Here is a 16200-nt window from a genome sequence, read left to right as displayed (position 1 = left end):
TTAGGTGAAAAGTACATAAATTTTGAGGGTCACATCATGGTGTGGGTTTTTTTTTGTATTTTGTTTGTTTGTTTTTTTTAACTTTAGTAGAAAGCAAACCTGGATCAATTTCTTTTGCAAAAACATAAAATAGGACAAGGACATAAAACTATAAACATTAACTTTAATTACACTGTTTGCTAAGTTGGTGGAACTGAAAGTATAGATTTGTTTGTTGAATCTCTCTCAAACTGCTGCTCAGTTACTTCAGTGATTTTTGTATGTACCAAGTTCTTATAGAGGTCTTGTTATAATTACATTGGGGAGGGAAACACAAGCATGGCAAGAAGCACCGATTGTCACTGCACCACAAATATTTGGTAAATATTTACTCAAGTAGAAAATTTATTTAAATACTAATAATAATTAGGGCAGTCAAGCAGTTAAAAAAAATCAATTGTGATTAATCGCACCATTAAAAAAATTAATCACAATTAATCACGCTGTTAATAATAGAATACTATTTATTTAAATATTTTGGATGCTTTCTACATTTTCAAATATATCTATTTCAATTATAACACAGAATACAAAGTGTACAGTGCTCACTTTATATTTATTTTTTATTACAAGTATTTGCACTGTAAAAAAACAAAAGAAACAGTATTTTTCAATTCACTTAATACAAGTACTGCAGTGCAATCTCTATCATGAAAGTTGAACTTACAAAAGAAGAATTAGGTACAAAAAAACCTGCATTGAAAAATAAAACAATGGAAAACTTTAGAGCCTACAAATCCAATCAGTCCTACTTCTGGTTCAGCCAATCGCTCAAACAAATTTGTTTACATTTTGCAGAAGATAATGTTGCCTGCTTCTTGTTTACAATGTCACCTGACAGTGAGAACAGGCATTTGCATGGCACTGTTGTAGCCGGCGTTGCAAGATATTTACATGCCAGATGCACTAAAGATTCATATGTCCCGTGATGCTTCAACCACCATTACAGAGGACATGCGTCCACGCTGATGATGGGTTCTGCTGGATAATGATCCAAAGCAGTGCGGACCGACGCATGTTCATTTTCATCGTCTGAGTCAGATGCTACCAGCAGAAGGTTGATTTTCTTTTTTGGTGGTTTGGGTTCTGTAGTTTCTGCATCGGAGTGTTGCTCTTTTAAAACTTCTGAAAGCATGCCCCACACCTCATCCCTCTCAGATTTTGGAAGGCACATCAGATTCTTAAATCTTGGGTCGAGTGCTGTAGCTATCTTTAGAAATTTCACATTGGTATCTTCTTTGCATTTTGTCATATTTGCAGTGAAAGTGTTTGTAAAACAAACAGTATGTGCTGGGTCATCATCAGAGACTGGTATAACATGAAATATATGGCAGAATGAGGATAAAACAGAAAAGGAGACATAATTCTCCCCCAAGGAGTTCAGTCACAAATTTAATTAACATGTTATTTTTTTAAAGAGCGTCATCAGCATGGAAGCACGTCCTCTGGAATGATGGCTGAAGCATGAAGAGGCATATGAATCTTTAGCGCATCTGGCATGTAAATATCTTGCGACGCCAGCTACAACAGTGCCATGCGAACGCCTGTTCTCTCTTTCAGGTGACATTGCAATTAAGAAGTGGGCAGCATTATCTCCCATAAACATAAACAAACTTGTTTCTCTTAATGGTTGGCTGAACAAGAAGTAGGACTGATTGGACTTGTAGGCTCTAAAGTTTTACATTGTTTTGTTTTTGAGTGCAGTTATGTAACATAAAATCCCCTACATTTGTAAGCTGCACTTTCATGATAAAGATACTTGTATGAGGTAAACTGAAAAATACTATTTCTTTTGTTTATCATTTTTACAGTGCAAATATTTGTAATAAAAAATAATAAAGTGATCACTGTACACTTTGTATTCTGTGTTGTAATTAAATCGATATATTTGAAAATGTAGAAAAACATCCAAAAATATTCAATAAATGTCAATTGGTATTCTATAGTTTAACAGTGCAATAAATTGTGATTATTTTTTTGAGTTAATCATGTGAGTTAACTGCAGTTAATAGACCGCCCTAATAAATAATAACAATTAAAAAATTATCAATGAAAATAATTTTGTAGAGTCATATTTACAGATTTGTAAAATTTCACAGTTCACAGTTGGAGCTTAACTCCAGAGAAGAGCTGCCCAAAATTTGGAATTTTCTGTTCATAGGGAATTTCAGTATTTTGAAATTTGGTTTCAGATTCATTCAAACTGAAACCAAATATTACAAATTTTCTCATGAAAACGGCGGGTTCAAAAAAATTCTGTTTGGGAAACACTGAAACACAGTGTTTTTGAAATAAAATGTTTTTGAAACAAAACATGCTCCCCAATCCCCAGCAGCTGCCAGTGAACTTGACATAATTCACGTCAGTTTCACTGATTCCCACCACTAAATAGTAAGGCCAAAATATGAACAGACTGCAGAGCTGAGAGCCTGAGCTGAGAGCCACAGCTTGAGCCAGGGCTCCCAGGACCTCCAAGGCTCCCAGGCTCCTAGATCTGAAGCAGAAATGTTGGAAGCCAAGGACCCTAAAAACCTGGCCTGGAAGCAGACTGCATGGTAGACCTAGTTGGGTTTCTTCAGAACCCTAGCAGCCAGGGTACCTCTGGAAACGTGCCTGTGACTGAGTGAAAGTTAGCTGAACCAGACTCATTTTCACAAGAAATTTTGAGTTTGACAAACTGGCAATTTCTGATGAAACTTAGTCAAAACATTTCTGTTCAGCTCTACTCTAGAGTACATCTTTTCACACCTTATAAATCCACTAGTAAAATGTTTATTAAATTCAATAAACATCTTTTATATTTATTTTTATTAATATGTTTGTTTTTGTGGAGAACTGGGAAACTTCTGATTTATTTTTTATGAAAGAATGCCTGACTGAGTTCCTCCACCCCCTCTCATATTGTTACTCATCTCTTTAAATGAGATGTGACAGATGTGAGACCTTGGAAACATGGAAAACTTCAAAGACTATTATATTGAGATATACCAAATGCTATGGGTACATAATATTCATAGACCTTTGTATTAATAAGTTTTGTGTGTGTATCTTTATGTTCCTGGTTCCCCGCATGTGTTTCCTATGGAATATGGAATCACAGGGATAGGGGTTGATTAATGCAGAGTCCCAGTGCCAAAATAGGTAGATACCCAATCTTTAAAGCTTTTCCCCCTTGGGAAAAGTTATACTAGTTATAACTGTTTCATGAGCCCTCAGGAACAAGCCCTCAAATTATAATACAGTGACAGCCTGAATTGACTCAGAGATCCCTCACTTAATCCACAACCTTACATGAGACTGTAACCAAGGGCAAAACCCTGCTTGAAGGGTTTGAAGGACTCTGAAGACACCCTGGATTCACCAGATGGAAGATGGTTGACATCTGGTAAACTTAGCATGTACGTAGACTATTTATTGTTTTATTACATGTTCCCTCTATAATGCTTTTGTCCAAAATAAATATACTGGGCTTTGTAAAAGTTGGCTGGTCACTGGTAAATGCTGTCACAGCTCCTGGTAGAGAGCAGAACTGCAGGTGTTGGACTAAAAGTCAGACCTGCTGGGATAAGCACAGTGAACTGCCAGGGGGCTGCAACCCTAATCCTCTGGTCTGGAAGGAAAAGGAATATTGGTTCCTGTCCTTAGGCCACTAGTCATCACCTTTCTAAGACCTAAAGAGATGCCCTTGAAGAGACCACATTTCTGGAGTTACCTACAAATCTGTAGGTAACTCTAGAAATGTGACAGTTCTAACAGACCAATACTAGTAAGTGAAAAAATGCAACAAAATTTGAATCCTGCATGCCATCTTTTTAAATTATTTTAATCTGAATTCTTATTTAATGATCAGCACATTGCAGAACATCTCACAAGAAGGCAAGAGGCAATACTAATTTAAGGTCATATGTCCTTGAATCCAGCAGAAACTACTATTGAATAAAAACAATGGACATTCCACATGTATTTGAGGGTAGTATTCACAATTAATAATTACCTCCATACAACCAGGATCAGATACATTCTGAAGTGCTTCGTAAAGCTCTGCACCATCTTGCAAAGTATGAATCTGCTGTCTGGTGAGTGCACGCGATCTCAGTGCTCTTCTTTGAGGTTTGTCTGTTTAAAAAAATGTTTGATACAATCTAATAAACAACAACAACAACAACTAAAAATGTGATGTAGAAAGCTCATTTGAGTGGCCAAAGTGTCTCTGAATCTCCATACAAGAATTCACTTTTTTTAGTAATACAAGTGGCAGAAAGTCTACTATTCACTTGGATTTCAAATAGTAGAATGTGGTATAAGCTCACTGGTATAAACTCACTATAGAATCACTGGAGACAAAAATAGAAAATATCTATTAAAAAAGAAAGTCATCTTTGTCATATAAGAGGGATAAAATATTATTTGCAATTAGGTGGCTGAACTACTTTACTTTTATATTTTAATGGCTTGTGAATCTATGTCAGTGTGTTGATTCAAGACAAGTCAGGACCTCTTTGTGCAGGGTAACGAGTGTGAGGGAAAAGGAGCTGATATGTAATAATGTTATGATTACTACAGGAGCTGCTAAGCAATATTCTAAGAATAATGAGATGTAACAATTTTATAGATCCTTTATGGGACCTGGTCAGTGAAGGGAAGTTGTTGTATATTGGGTTATAAGACCTTCCTGTACAAATGTATTGCTGTAGTGTAAGAAGGGACCGCAGGAAGAACAAACAGAAAGGCAACATGTCTCCCTAGATAAGCAAACTCTTGCAAAAAAGACTTGGGGTGGCAATTGAGTAGGCCTGACTACTATAAAAAGCCAGTTAGCTGCGAACCAGCTGAGTGGCGAATAGCGGAGAGGCTAACAGAGGGAGTTTGTCTGGGAGTTCACCTGGGGAGAGCCCACTGAGGCTTTCATTGTGCAGGCTTCTCTCTGAGTAGTTACTACAACACCTGAGGAAGCTCTTAGAAGGAAGGTAGTATGGATGGTGAGCGTTCAGCTGTTGTTACCTGCACAGGATGTGACATGTTTGCCTTTCTTCCACAGGACAGAAGTGACTGTCTGTACAAAGTGCAAGCTGGTCTCCATACTGGAAAAGAAGGTTCAAGGTCTGGAGAAACAAGTGTCAACCCTGCATTGCATAAGAGAAACTGAAGATTTCCTGGACAGAAGTCAGGATATGCTTCTACGGACACAACATTCTGTTCCTGCTGCACAGCCTGCTCTGAATCGTCAGAAGGACGGTGAAGAAATCTGGCAGCATGTGACCTCCAGAAGAAGAAAGGGGAGCGTCCATGTACCAGCAATACAGATACAGGTAAGCAACCGTTTTGATGTTCTCTCTACGGGTACTAATGCGGAGAGTGGACTATCAGACTATACATCTGAGAGAAGGGAGCAGAAGGAGACTTCGACGATTCGAAGACATGAGATGCACTGTCCAAAAAATGGGGGTTCCACAACCACCGCTCCCAAGAGAGGGAGGCGGGTGGTGGTGGTTGGGGACTCCCTCCTCAGAGGGACTGAGTCATCTATCTGCCGCCCCGACTGGGAAAACCGAGAAGTCTGCTGCTTGCCAGGAGCTAGGATTCACGATGTGACGGAGACCCTGCTGAGACTCATCAAGCCCTCGGATTGCTACCCCTTCCTGCTTCTCCACGTGGGCACCAATGATACTGCCAAGAATGACCTTGAGCGGATCACTGCAGACTACGTGGCTCTGGGAAGAAGGATAAAGGAATTTGAGGCCCAAATGGTGTGCTCGTCCATCCTCCCTGTGGAAGAAAAAGGCCCGGGTAGAGACCGTCGAATCATGGAAGTCAACGAATGGCTATACAGGTGGTGTCAGAGAGAAGGCTTTGGATTCTTTGACCATGGGATGGTGTTCCAAGAAGGAGGAGTGCTAGGCAGAGATGGGCTCCACCTAATGAAGAGAGGGAGCAAGCAGGCTGGCTAACCTAGTGAGGAGGGCTTTAAACTAGGTTCACCAGGGGAAGGAGATCAAAGCCCTTAGGTGGGGAAGTGGGATACCGGGAGGAAGTACGAGCAGGAAAACGCAACAGGGGAGGGCTCCTGCCTCATAGTGAGAAAGCAGGACGATCAGCAAGTGCCTATACACAAATGCAAGAAGCCTGGGAAACAAGGAGGGAGAACTGGAGGTCCTGGCACAATCAAGGAATTATGATGTGACTGGAATAACAGAGACTTGGTGGGATAACTCGCATGACTGGATATAAACTGTTCAGGAAGGACAGGCAGGGCAGAAAAGGTGGGGGAGTTGCATTGTATGTAAGAGAACAGTTTGACTGCTCAGAGCTCTGATATGAAACTGCAGAAAAACCTGAGTGTCTCTGGATTAAGTTTAGAAGTGTGAGCAACAAGGGTGATGTCGTGGTGGGAGTCTGCTATAGACCACCAGACCAGAGGGATGAGGTGGACGAGGCTTTCTTCCGGCAACTAATGGAAGTTACTAGATTGCAGGCCCTGGTTCTCATGGGAGACTTCAATCACACTGATATCTGCCGGGAGAGCAATACAGCAGTGCACAGAAATCCAAGAAGTTTTTGGAAAGTGTAAGGGACAATTTCCTGGTGCAAGTGCTGGAGGAACCAATTGGGGCAGAGCTCTTCTTGAGCTGCTGCTCACAAACCGGGAAGAATTAGTAGGGGAAGCAAAAGTGGATGGGAACCTGGGAGGCAGTGACCATGAGATGGTCAAGTTCAGGATCCTGACACAAGGAAGAAAAGAGAGCAGCAGAATACGGACCCTGGACTTCAAAAAAGCAGACTTTGACTCCCTCGGGGAACTGATGGGCAGGATGCCCTGGGAGAACAACATGAGGGGGAAAGGAGTCCAGGAGAGCTGGCTGTATTTTAAAGAATCCTTATTGAGGTTACAGGAACAAACCATCCCGATGTGTAGAAAGAATAGTAAATATGGCAGGCGACCAGCTTGGCTTAACAATGTAATCCTTGCTGATCTTAAACACAAAAAAGAAGCTGACAAGAAGTGGAAGATTGGACAAATGACCAGGGAGGAGTATAAAAATATTGCTCGGGCACGCAGGAGTGAAATCAGGAAGGCAAAATCACACCTGGAGTTGCCGCTAGCGAGAGATGTTAAGAGTAACAAGAAGGGTTTCTTCAGGTATGTTAGCAACAAGAAGAAAGTCAAGGAAAGTGTGGGCCCCTTACTGAATGAGGGAGGTAACCTAGTGACAGAGGATGTGGAAAAAGCTAATGTACTCAATGCTTTTTTTGCCTCGGTCTTCACGAACAAGGTCAGCTCCCAGACTATTGCACTGGGCAGCACAGCATGGGGAGGAGGTGACTAGTCCTCTGTGGAGAAAGAAGTGGTTCGGGACTATTTAGAAAAGCTGGACGAGCACAAGTCCATGGGGCCGGATGTGCTGCATCCGAGAGTGCAGAAGGAGTTGGCGGATGTGATTGCAGAGCCATTGGCTATTATCTTTGAAAACTCATGGCGATCGGGGGAGGTCCCGGACGACTGGAAAAAGGCTAATGTAGTGCCCATCTTTAAAAAAGGGAAGGAGGAGGATCCAGGGAACTACAGGCCAGACAGCCTCACCTCAGTCCCTGGAAAAATCATGGAGCAGGTCCTCAAGGAATCAATTCTGAAGCACTTAGAGGAGAGGAAAGTGATCAGGAACAGTCAGCACGGATTCACCAAGGGCAAGTCATGCCTGACTAATCTAATTGCCTTCTATGATGAGATAACTGGCTCTGTGGATGAGGGGAAAGCAGTGGACATGTTATTCCTTGACTTTAGCAAAGCTTTTCACACGGTCTCACACAGTATTCTTGCCAGCAAGTTAAAGAAGTATGGGCTGGATGAATGGACCATAAGGTGGATAGAAAGCTGACTAGATCGTCGGGCTCAACGGGTAGTGATCAATGGCTCCATATCTAGTTGGCAGCCGGTATCAAGTGGAGTGCCCCAAGGGTCTGTCATGGGGCCGGTTTTGTTCAATATCTTCATTAATGATCTGGAGTATGGCGTGGACTGCACCCTCAGCAAGTTTGCAGATGACACTCAACTAGGAGGACTGGTGGATACGCTGGAGGGTAGGGATAGCATACAGAGGGACCTAGACAAATTAGAGGAATGGTCCAAAAGAAATCTGATGAGGTTCAACAAGGACAAGTGCAGAGCCCTGCACTTAGGATGGAAGAATCCCATGCACCGCTACAGACTAAGGACCGAATGGCTAGGCAGCAGTTCTGCAGAAAACGACCTAGGGGTTACAGTGGACGAGAAACTGGATATGAGTCAACAGCGTGCCCTTGTTGCCAAGAAGGCAAACGGCATTTTGGGATGTATAAGTAGGGGCATTGCCAGCAGGTCCAGGGACATGATCGTTCCCCTCTATTTGACATTGGTGAGGCCTCATCTGGAGTACTGTGTCCAGTTTTGGGTCCCACACTACAAGAAGGATGTGGAAAAATTGGAAAGAGTCCAGCGGAGGGCAACAAAAATGATTAGGGGACTGGAACACATGACTTATGAGGAGAGGCTGAGGAAACTGGGATTGTTTAGTCTGCAGAAGAGAGAACGAGGGGGGATTTGATAGCTGCTTTCAACTAAATGAAAGGGGGTTCCAAAGAGGATAGATCTAGACTGTTCTCAGTGGTAGCAGATGACAGAACAAGGAGTAATCGTCTCAAGTTGCAGTGGGGGAGGTTTAGGTTGGATATTAGGAAATACCTGTTCACTAGGAGGGTGGTGAAACACTGGAATGCGTTACCTAGGGAGGTGGTGGAATTTCCTTCCTTCGAGGTTTTTAAGGTCAGGCTTGACAAAGCCCTGGCTGGGATGATTTAGTTGGGGGGTTGGTCCTACTTTGAGCAGGGGGTTAGACTAGATGACCTCCTGAGGTTCCTTCCAACCCTGGTATTCTATGATAAGACAATGGCATACTTCCAGGCTCCAGGCCAAAGTGACACAGGTGTTTTGCCAGGCCAGAAACTAGAGATGAAAAGGACAAACAATTAAAAAGCGGTTCTCAGAAGTAGAAGAGGGAATCAATTGTCAGTGAGCTCTGAAAGGAAGACATGCTGTCAGGCTTGATGGAGGAGTCTGAAGGAGCTGGACCTTCCCAGACTCAGGTAATGGTAAATTTTAGGGAAAAGCAGGCATTCACAAAGGCTAGTTTATTATTTTTAAAGTATATTTTTCTTAAAGGCTTTTATTCTAATAAATAATATTTTGCTTAAAGGAGGATGATTGGTCTCTCATTTCCACTGTCATTGCTCCCAGAGGGCAGAGTGTCTGAGCTTAAACCAGATTTGCTGAGGCAATCATGGATAGTTAGCAGGGGATTATTCCCCAGGGCCTGGTAGGAGAGTGGAAGAATCACTTGATTCTACCCCATGTCTTGTACTCATAAATATATATAACAAATGGAAGAAAGGGCAAGTTGAGAGTAATGCATATAAATCAGAAATTATGAATTGTAGAAAACTGATAAAGGACTCAAAAGGACACATGGAGAACTCTATGGCCAACAGAGTTAAAGACAATGAAGGAGGAGTTTTAAGTACATTAGGAACAGAAAAAACCTTAATGGAATTGGTGCTTTACTAGATAAAAATGGTAGAATTGTCAATATTAATGCAGAAAAGAGAAAAAATTTATTTTCTCTACATAGGAAAATCAGATTATATAAGTAATATCATGTGATGAAACATGTTTCATTCCAATAGTAACTTAAGAGAATGTTAAATAGGAGTTACTGCAGTTAGGAATTTTTAAATCAGCAGGTCCACATAACTTGCCTGCAAGAGTTTTAAAAGAGCTGGCCGAGGAGCTCACTGGACCATTAATGTTGCTTTTCAATAAAGCTTGGAACTTTGGAGACATTCCAGAGGACAGGGAGAAAGCTAATGTTGTGTGTTAATATTTAAAATGGATTAACAGGACATCCTCTGTAATTATAGGCCTGTCAACCTGACACCGATCCTTGGCAAATAATACAGCACATGATACAGGACTCAAATAATGAACTGTTTTGTCCTCCTTTAATTTTTTATGGTAATCAACATGGTTTATGGGAAAAAACAGACCCTGTAAAACTAAGGTTTTGTTTTTTTACGAGATTACAAGTTTTGCTGAAGGTAATAGTGTGGATGTAATATACTTAGACTTCTGTAAGGCACAGGACTTGGTACCGTACGATTATTAAAAAAAACAGAATGACATAAAATGAACATGGCACACATTAACTGGATTCGCAAAAAGAAAAGGAGTACTTGTGGCACCTTAGAGACTAACCAATTTATTTGAGCATGAGCTTTCGTGAGCTACAGCTCACTTCATCGGATGCATACCGTGGAAACTGCAGCAGACTTTATATACACACAGAGATCATAAAACAATACCTCCTCCCACCCCACTGTCCTGCTGGTAATAGCTTATCTAAAGTGATCATCAAGTTGGGCCATTTCCAGCACAAATCCAGGTTTTCTCACCCTCCACCCCCCCACACACAAACTCACTCTCCTGCTGGTAATAGCCCATCCAAAGTGACAACTCTCTACACAATGTGCATGATAATCAAGATGGGCCATTTCCTGCACAAATCCAGGTTCTCTCACCCCCTCACCCCCCTCCAAAAAACACACACACAAACTCACTCTCCTGCTGGTAATAGCTCATCCAAAGTGACCACTCTCCCTACAATGTGCATGGTAATCAAGGTGGGCCATGTCCAGCACAAATCCAGGCTTTTTTTTTTTCCCCGGGGACAAACACACACACACACAAACTCACTCTCCTGCTGGCAATAGCTCATCCAAACTGACCACTCTCCAAGTTTAAATCCAAGTTTAACCAGAACGTCTGGGGGGGGGGGTAGGAAAAAACAAGGGGAAATAGGCTACCTTGCATAATGACTTAGCCACTCCCAGTCTCTATTTAAGCCTAAATTAATAGTATCCAATTTGCAAATGAATTCCAATTCAGCAGTTTCTCGCTGGAGTCTGGATTTGAAGTTTTTTTGTTTTAAGATAGCGACCTTCATGTCTGTGATTGCGTGACCAGAAAGATTGAAGTGTTCTCCGACTGGTTTATGAATGTTATAATTCTTGACATCTGATTTGTGTCCATTTATTCTTTTACATAGAGATTGTCCAGTTTGACCAATGTAAATGGCAGAGGGGCATTGCTGGCACATGATGGCATATATCACATTGGTGGATGTGCAGGTGAACGAGCCTCTGATAGTGTGGCTGATGTTATTAGGCCCTGTGATGGTGTCCCCTGAATAGATATGTGGGCACAATTGGCAACGGGCTTTGTTGCAAGGATAAGTTCCTGGGTTAGTGGTTCTGTTGTGTGGTATGTGGTTGTTGGTGAGTATTTGCTTCAGGTTGCGGGGCTGTCTGTAGGCAAGGACTGGCCTGTCTCCCAAGATTTGTGAGAGTGTTGGGTCATCCTTTAGGATAGGTTGTAGATCCTTAATAATGCGTTGGAAGGGTTTTAGTTGGGGGCTGAAGGTGACGGCTAGTGGCGTTCTGTTATTTTCTTTGTTAGGCCTGTCCTGTAGTAGGTAACTTCTGGGAACTCTTCTGGCTCTATCAATTTGTTTCTTCACTTCCGCAGGTGGGTATTGTAGTTGTAAGAAAGCTTGACAGAGATCTTGTAGGTGTTTGTCTCTGTCTGAGGAGTTGGAGCAAATGTGGTTATATCGCAGAGCTTGGCTATAGACGATGGATCATGTGGTGTGGTCAGGGTGAAAGCTGGAGGCATGTAGGTAGGAATAGCAGTCAGTAGGTTTCCGGTATAGGGTTGTGTTTATGTGACCATTGTTTATTAGCACTGTAGTCTCCAGGAAGTGGATCTCTTGTGTGGACTGGACCAGGCTGAGGTTGATGGTGGGATGGAAGTTGTTGAAATCATGGTGGAATTCCTCAAGGGCTTCTTTTCCATGGGTCCAGATGATGAAGATGTCATCAATATAGCGCAAGTAGAGTAGGGGCTTTAGGGGACGAGAGCTGAGGAAGCGTTGTTCTAAGTCAGCCATAAAAATGTTGGCATACTGTGGGGCCATGCGGGTACCCATAGCAGTGCCGCTGATCTGAAGGTATACATTGTCCCCAAATGTAAAATAGTTATGGGTAAGGACAAAGTCACAAAGTTCAGCCACCAGGTTAGCCGTGACATTATCGGGGATAGTGTTCTTGACAGCTTGTAGTCCATCTTTGTGTGGAATGTTGGTGTAGAGGGCTTCTACATCCATAGTGGCCAGGATGGTGTTTTCAGGAAGATCACCGATGGATTGAAGTTTCCTCAGGAAGTCAGTGGTGTCTCGAAGGTAGCTGGGAGTGCTGGTAGCGTAGGGCCTGAGGAGGGAGTCTCAGCCATGCGGAACGCAATGCCATCCACAGCCTCAGAAACAACTCTGACATCATAATCAAAAAGGCTGAGAAAGGAGGTGCTGTTGTCATCATGAATAGGTCGGAATATGAACAAGAGGCTCCTCGGCAGCTCTCCAACACAAGTTTCTACAAGCCATTACCCTATGATCCCACTGAGAGTTACCAAAAGCAACTACAGCATTTGCTCAAGAAACTTCCAGAAAAAGCACAAGATCAAATCCACACAGACACACCCCTGGAACCCCGACCTGGGATATTCTATCTACTACCCAAGATCCATAAACCTGGAAATCCTGGGCGCCCCATCATCTCAGGCATTCGCACCCTGACAGCAGGATTGTCTGGCTATGTAGACTCCCTCCTCAGGCCCTACGCTACCAGCACTCCCAGCTACCTTCGAGACACCACTGACTTCCTGAGGAAACTTCAATCCATCGGTGATCTTCCTGAAAACACCATCCTGGCCACTATGGATGTAGAAGCCCTCTACACCAACATTCCACACAAAAATGGACTACAGGAGAGTGAGTTTGTGTGTGTGTTTTTTGGAGGGGGGTGAGGGGGTGAGAGAACCTGGATTTGTGCAGGAAATGGCCCACCTTGATTATCATGCACATTGTGTAGAGAGTTGTCACTTTGGATGGGCTATTACCAGCAGGAGAGTGAGTGTGTGTGTGGGGGGGTGGAGGGTGAGAAAACCTGGATTTGTGCTGGAAATGGCCCAACTTGATGATCACTTTAGATAAGCTATTACCAGCAGGACAGTGGGGTGGGAGGAGGTATTGTTTCATGGTCTCTGTGTGTATATAATGTCTTCTGCAGTTTCCACGGTATGCATCCGATGAAGTGAGCTGTAGCTCACGAAAGCTCATGCTCAAATAAATTGGTTAGTCTCTAAGGTGCCACAAGTACTCCTTTTCTTTTTGCGAATACAGACTAACACAGCTGTTACTCTGAAACCTGTCATTAACTGGATTAAAAACTAGTTAATGGACAGGTCTCAAAATGCAATGTAAACCGGGAATCATCAAATGAATGTGTTTCTAGCGGGGTCCCACAGGGATCAGTTCTTGACCCTATGCTATTTTACATTTTTATCAGTGATGTGGAAGAAAACATAAAATCATCACCAACAAAATTTGCAGATGACACAAAGACTGGGGAGTGGTATGTGACACTGGCAGGCCAGGTACCAAGGCTGCAGGCATTAGTTAAGAAATGACAAACTCATAGCTGGAGACCAGAGCAGTTCACTTATGTGTTAGTTTTGCTCAAAACAGGTATTAGTCTTATAAGAATGTGTTTAGACTCTATAGAATACTGGTAAGTTGCCGTATGCATTAATCTTATTTTGTAATGTCTGTATTCCATGCTATAAGGAAATATGTAAGTTTTGCTTTATAACTGAAAATAATTTGCTCTAAACTTATGAACTCAGATGGGAAGAGTTTCCTGCCACCATCCAGAAGAACAATCAAAATCAGATGGGAACATCGCAATACAAAGGATTAATGGCCCTATCGCATCTTAGAAACACCACATGCAAGGAAGCTGGTCTATGGACTTGGAGGCTGAATGACGGAAACGAAACAAAGACACAGGAAGATGTTACAGCTCTGTTGTTTGAACTCTGACAGGGCCAGAGGCTCTAAACTGAGAGGCAGAGACCCCCAGGGTCCGCCCTGAAATCCATCTTGAATTGACAGAGATGTAGTATCTTTAAAAATCATAGATGATAACTTATTTGTGTTTATGTTTGCTTGCTTTAGCCTGGAAATAATTCTCTTATTTCTAGTTAATAAACCTTTAAGTTAGTTTATTACAGGATTGGCTACAGGCGTTGTCTTTGGTGTGAGATAGAAGATACAAATTGATCTGGGGTAAGTAACTGGTCTCTTGGGACTGGATGCAACCTGAATATTATGTGATTTTTGGTATAAGTAACCATTTATCACTAAATCCAGTCTGCCTGGGTGGCAAGATACACTGCCTTAGACTCTACAGTGTTTCTCAAATGCAGCCACCAGGGGCTTTTCTTGCAGACACAGCCTCCTAGGCAGTGATGGGGGGAGTGGGGGGAAGCACTGGTCCCTCCCAAAGTTAAAGGGAGGAGCAGGCAGCTAGTGAGTTCCCCACCTTCCTGGGGATGTAGGTTCAGGCTCCAGCCCTGGAGTGGCAGGCAGTAGGCTCTGGTCACAGGGCTCCAACCCCAACTGCAGGGCTCACCCCCCATCGCCCCTGACCCTCGCCAGCCTGTCATGCATTCCCCTCTGTCCCTCACGTCCCCCCTACCAACCTCCCTATCCAAGGCTTAATTTGTCCCCGGGCTTGCCAGGACTGAGTAAGTCTGCTGCTGCGGAAAATGATATTTGTATATTTGTTAATATCGCTTTTGACAGCAGCAGACTTACTAGCTAGCAAGTCTTTTAACAAAAGCAACCAAAAAAGGCAAAAAAACAACAACAAAAAAGATAAGAACCAGCAGAGCACCTTATTTGTGTTTCTATTCTGTTAAGATCCTGTAAAGAAGAGAAGCAACTGTACATTATTTTTATTATTGAGTCTGCAAAAAATATTCAATAAATTATAATGATTTGGACATGTGTATGTGCATATATATTTGTTTTTCCTAAAGTTAATTAAGTATTTTAGGAAAAATTGTCAGCACAGCCACCAGCAAGAGTTGGCGGCTGCACTTTGAGGCCACCAAAAAATTTGTTGTGAGAACCCCTGGTCTAGATAATACTTAGTCCTTCCATGAGTGCAGGGGACTGGACTAGATGACCTCTCGAGGTCCCTTCCAGTCCTATGAATCTATGATTTAACTTAATAAGGTATAAGTTAAGGGGTGAGCTCCTGGAGTTTATCACTATGCGGCACGCTTTAATTATTCTCGTGGCTCTTTTCTGAATCCTTTCCAGTTTTTCAACATTTTTCTTGAATTATGGACACCAGAACTGGACACAGTAGTCAAGCAGCAGTTGCACCAGTGCCAAATAGAGAAGTATACAAACTCTGCACTCCTACTTGAGGAGTTCTTGATGATGCAAAGAAGGACCTAATTAGCCCCACTGGCCTCAGTGTCCCACTGGGAGCTCATGTTCAGCTGATTACCACCTTGACCCTGAAGTCTTTTTCAGAGTTAACTGCTTCCCAGGATAGAATCCCTCATCCTGTAAATAGGGCGTATGTTCTTAGATCTATAACTTCATTTGGCCATATTAAAACACACATTTTTTGTTTGTGCCCAGTTTACCAAGCAATCCAGGTTGTTCTGTATCAATGATCTGTCCTCTTCACTATTTATCATGTCATGCTGTCAGGAGGGGCTCACGACCCTGAGTGGCTACCTCAGGGCAGACTATCCAAAACAGGGCGGTATGTTCTATAATTAGATTTCACCAAGCAAGTAACAAATATGAACCCCTTGATTACTGTAGCAGTCTCACCGTGGAGTCACAGACGGTCCCCTAGATGATCACAGTGGTCTCTTCTGGCCTTAGAATCTACGAATCTGGTGATAGCTAGAGGCCTGAGACCAGAAGAATTCAGAGGTGCAGTTCACCAGAAATTGCGACAACCACCTCACTCAACTATCAGTGACTCTATATTTGTTTTTGTCTAATCCAAATCTACACCTCACAGGAACAAGTCCTAAATTATGTACAAAAATCTGTTAACAAGTTACAGTAGAACCTCAGAATTGTGAACACCAGAGTTACAAACTGACCAGTCAACCACACATTTCATTTGGAACCGGAAGTATGCAATCAG

The 16200-nt window shown here is 42.5% G+C and overlaps 1 protein-coding gene and 1 long non-coding RNA gene across 7 annotated transcripts in view; one reads left to right on the top strand and one right to left on the bottom strand.

Moving 5' to 3' along the window:
* Positions 1–16200, bottom strand: part of BRCA2 (BRCA2 DNA repair associated) — a 96911-nt gene that overhangs the window by 17407 nt on the left and 63304 nt on the right. For all 6 annotated transcript variants that reach the window (XM_073341432.2, XM_073341459.2, XM_073341451.2 and 3 more), the window contains one exon: positions 4034–4155. In XM_073341432.2, coding sequence (XP_073197533.2) covers positions 4034–4155 — 122 coding nt within the window. The remainder of the gene's footprint in view (positions 1–4033; positions 4156–16200) is intronic.
* LOC140910515 (uncharacterized) lies at positions 2839–14250 on the top strand. Its single transcript, XR_012158621.1, has 3 exons — positions 2839–4115; positions 5078–5348; positions 13865–14250. It is a non-coding gene; the product is annotated as an uncharacterized LOC140910515 (long non-coding RNA).

This window comes from Lepidochelys kempii, chromosome 1 (genome assembly GCF_965140285.1).
Source record: "Lepidochelys kempii isolate rLepKem1 chromosome 1, rLepKem1.hap1, whole genome shotgun sequence".
In the NCBI taxonomy this organism is placed as follows: Eukaryota; Metazoa; Chordata; order Testudines; family Cheloniidae; genus Lepidochelys; species Lepidochelys kempii.
This window is presented reverse-complemented; position numbering and strand designations above follow the sequence as displayed.